The following is a 4,222-nucleotide window of genomic DNA, read 5'->3' as shown; positions in this document are numbered from 1 at the left end:
TACAGTAGGGCAGAGAGTATAGATACCGTAGGGTTAGAGTATAGTGGTAGGGGTACAGGGGCGCGGGAATAGGGGAGGGGGGAGGGTGTGGGGGGTATGCATGCCCGGGCGGATAGCCGGTCGGCGGGGGCAATAGGGGGGGAGCTATGCTTGTCAAGAAAATTGCCTTAAAGTGTGGTTCAAAAATTCCCTAAGAAGGAGAATTATATAAAAGAAATAAAAAATTCCTTGCTCTCTTAGGGAAAATCTTTTTTGGGTCTTTTTTCTCTGTCGATTTGTATACAACTCTCATTTGACTCGTTCTCCTTGGATGGACGAGAAATTAGAACTAAAACCTCTCCCAATTAGAAGAGCCTGGGTTCGCTGAGAGCCATTGACCCATGTTTTGTGCCATGTTAAAATCACACTATGCAAATTGATTTATGCCCCTGTTCCATAGCTTAAAAGATTTGAACGAAAAGCAAAAAAATAGAAGAATTGAACTTCTTATTGAATTATAACATGGATTATGCACCGGCTAGGAGAACCATGACGACAACTCGCCAGATGTCCAGCTATGTTTGTTTGCAGCAAAAAAAAAAAATCACAGCTATGCTACATCTTTTAAATAAAAAAATGGTGTGCGAGATTTTCAGGCTGTAGAATAATAAAAAGAAGTACTTTACACAAAAAAACATGCAGGTAGCAGTTCATGCCTGCAAGTCATATAGTCTGCAGCTTATTTTTTTTTTTGAGCTGTCTGCAGCTTATTAGTTCCAGATAGAATCGATACTTGCAGTGCTTTATAACATTCCGAAGCTATTATTCCGGTGAAAAAAAAATGTGCTGCAACCTTCGAGTTATGAAATATTTTGAAGTTGCATAGTTGCACCGTGTGGGTATTGGTAGATGTTGCATCTTAATTTGTAATTCTAAACAGTTTTCTCCATAGGAAATGTTCGTGGAGTAAGCATTATGCCTCTTTGGTTCATTGCTCAAATCAGAACCATGTATGTCTTCTGGATGAGGAAAATTAATTTGTCGCTCGAATTCCTTATCATACACATTTTCCATTTTCCTCTTTCAAATGAAAGGCCGATAGGAGGACGAATGACTGGGTGGGTGATGAGGCCACACCCAGTGCCTATTAAGGAGGGCATAGATAAGATAGTGCAATGTTCAGTTGAGGAAATTGAGAAGAAGTCAAGCCTGCTTAAGGGTGGTGGGAATATCAAAAGGTGAGAGACGAAGGAAGGGATTGACTGTAAACCACTTGGCCATTCTATTTCAGCTATCGCTGCTATATCTGCTCGAAACGGCGACTCTGCGCTAACTCATCTCCCCCATTCGCGCAGATTGATAAAGGGTGTATCTCAGGGCGCAGCGCAAGACTGCTGGAGCAAGTCGAGTCGCTGGTGATAAGAAGTTGGATGCTGTTTACTGAGCAAGGTTCAGAGTTGTATATGATTCAGGTATTCGACTGAATTCAGTTAGATCAACGTTTTCCAGGGTCAGAGTGATGAGTTCTTTGCCAAAGCTCACATGAATTGTATAAAGTGTCTATATTTAGTTTTATGGGCAATGTCTGGTTATGATAAACCAAGCAAATGGTCTGCAACAAAGATGGGCTTTTACAGCCAGAAGAAACACTCGTGGATCACTCCAGGTAATCTCCCACAAGTGATGTTTTTTAAGGATGTCACATCTATCTCCCACAAGTGACGTAGCAACAAGGAACAAAAAAAAAGTTGGGACAAAAAAACAATAGATCACAAACATAGTGGACATCAGGTTAACTATGTCACATCTAGATGTGTCCTAGACAGATCCAACTTTTATTACATGAGATCCACCCAACCAAACTAATGTCAAGGCGACACACTTGTTTCTGATGGAAATGCAGCATTGCAAAAATGTAAAAAAAATAAAAAAAACAAATGTTTTGGGCGCTACATCATCTTTAGCTTCAACAAGAAAGCGTGGCGTGAATGACAATCCAGGGTCACACGAAAACCCTTTCAACTATGCCTAAAACCCTGGAAAGCATGGAAACTACGAAAGAGTGGAGATGGCACATCAACCAACCATCTGAACAGTTCAATGCTACACTTCTACAGGAGCAAGTTTTGCCACCTTCAAATGTTCTAGCCTGTAATGAATTAAGCAGTGGAGGTGGCAGCAGCTGGCGTCTCTGCTGCGGGGATATCCTGCACCGTCTTCTCTGACGTCTTTATGTACTTCCACCCACGCTTGTTCACTCCGCTGAGTTTTATTGGAGCGTCAGCAACTTGCACACCTGCAAGAGAAACATAGATCAGCTAAAGTGAGGAATCCCTCACCCGGTGAAAATAATCCTGACATCGATTACTTATTTCAGCTATGTCATGTTCTATGTGTGTGGCAAGTTTCTACATGGTTTGGGAACATGTTAAGTTATATGTGTGTGGCAGGTTTCTACATGTGCAAACAGCAACATGAAAACATGATTAAAGGGCAGTTAATAACACCTATCTATCTGGTCTTGACATATATGAAAAGGAAAAGAGAATAGCTTGGGGTAACCGGGGCAGCAATCAACTGAACATTTTGGCACAGCACTGAACATGAGCCAGAGCAAACTTTTTTTTTTTTTTTGCTTTTGGAGGCAATATCATCTGCCTGTCTAATTCAAAGAAGAAGTCGGTGTAGAATCTTCCATGTTAATGAAAGAGAGGCAGATACAACATGAAGTTTCATATTAATCAGAATTTATATAACATCTAACCTAATGGAGGAATCATATTATCTCTATAACATTAACACGATAGTGGTCAGTTACTTGTCAGGAATGATTTGTTAGCGATGTTGAAAATCATACCGACTGTATTTCATGCATCCATTTAAACCTGGTTAAACTGTCAAGCGTACGTTTTTGTGTTGTCGGGTATCTTCATAAAGTTGCTACTTGGTAAGACATTAGCCCCAGGAAATGTACCATACACTACAGTCTACACTCTACAGTATGCACAGCTAGGAATTGTCAGTCACATTGCATATCCACATCAAGTATTTGAGCGAGGAAATCTATTGTTACCTTTCCTGACTAGCGTCGGGTATCTTCATAAAGCGCTAAACTCACTGCACTGTATACATATCAAACTGACTAGTCAAGACAGCTACAAACCACCACGACAATGTTATCCGGAATCGGAATGATCAAGCATAACCAAATTAAATCGACGAAGACAATCTGCAAACCACCAGAATCAGAATGATCAATAGTTTAATGTCACACAACTGCACATATTGATGCGCAGCATAAGTAGTCTTCCATCCAGGGGCCGAACTACCATTCCACCTGCGACCTTGTCGAATCTCTCACACCCGACCAAACTACCAATTAACGGGCATCATTCATTCAAGAGCATCACAGCGGCATCGATCTTCAAATCGCGCATCGCCTTACTAATCGCTCAGGGGGATATTAAACTATTGACACCGGCGACATCAGATACCAGTGCACACAACTGCAGAGATTGATGCCCCGGGGTCAAACTACCATTTCACCGGGGACCTTGTCGAATCTCTCACACTCGACCAAACTACCAATTAGCGGGCATCATTCAGTCAAGAACAGCACAGCGACATCGATCTTCAAGCTGCGCATCGCCTTACTAATCAATCAGGGGCAAGATTAAGCAGGGGAGAGAGCAGAGACTCACCGGCCTTGTGCCGAATCCCCCACGCCTTCCCGTGGCGGCCATCCTACATGGATCACAACAAAGTTAGGGAGATGGATACAAACATACAAGAGATTAATTTCGAGCGAGAAGGATGATGACCTTGTAGAGGTTGATCTTGGTGATCTGGTAGGAGACGTCGCGCCAGGTGGTCTTGGCGACCTTGTAGCCGACGCCCCAGTCCGGCAGGAACTGCACCACGTCGAACAGGTTCTTCTTCTTGCTCCTCTTCGCCTTGGCCGCCGCCTCTCCCTCGGCCGCGGCCGGCGCCGCGGCGCTGGTGCTCAGGGCCCTGGGGACCGTCGGCGGCGCGAGCCCGAGGGACCGCCGCAGAAGCGCGCCCGCCGCCCTCTGCGCCATGGCTTCCGGTGGCCGGAGTGGCCTCGGGAAGTCGCGGGTGGAGCGTGGACGGGAGGGGGGCGGCGGCGGCGGCGGCGGCCGGCGGGGCTGGCTAGGGTTTCGCGCGGAGCTTGCCGGAGGGGAGAATGCCGTCGGGTGGGCTGGCTGGCTTCGGTTGATCTGGG

At 45.0% G+C, this 4,222-nt stretch overlaps 1 protein-coding gene across 1 annotated transcript; it reads right to left on the bottom strand.

Annotated features, from left to right (window-relative positions):
• Nucleotides 1-1,766: 1,766 nt before the first annotated feature.
• On the bottom strand, nt 1,767-4,222 carry LOC123131654 (uncharacterized). Its single transcript, XM_044551323.1, has 3 exons — nt 3,801-4,222; nt 3,681-3,723; nt 1,767-2,275 (listed from the first exon to the last, which is right to left on the bottom strand). Exons 1-3 carry the CDS (start codon nt 4,056-4,058, stop codon nt 2,139-2,141), a joined length of 438 nt encoding a protein of 145 aa, XP_044407258.1. The 5' UTR covers nt 4,059-4,222; the 3' UTR covers nt 1,767-2,138.

The sequence above is a fragment of the Triticum aestivum genome, chromosome 6A, assembly GCF_018294505.1.
Source record: "Triticum aestivum cultivar Chinese Spring chromosome 6A, IWGSC CS RefSeq v2.1, whole genome shotgun sequence".
Lineage (NCBI taxonomy): Eukaryota > Viridiplantae > Streptophyta > Magnoliopsida > Poales > Poaceae > Triticum > Triticum aestivum.
This window is presented reverse-complemented; position numbering and strand designations above follow the sequence as displayed.

Coding starts and splice junctions, on each gene's coding strand:
- LOC123131654 (XM_044551323.1), bottom strand. CDS start 4,058: ATGGCGCAGAGGGCGGCGGGCGCGCTTCTGCGGCGGTCCCTCGGGCTC. Junction 3,724..3,800: donor CCAAGATCAACCTCTACAAG/GTCATCATCCTT, acceptor TGATCCATGTAG/GATGGCCGCCACGGGAAGGC. Junction 2,276..3,680: donor GGGGATTCGGCACAAGGCCG/GTGAGTCTCTGC, acceptor TTTCTCTTGCAG/GTGTGCAAGTTGCTGACGCT.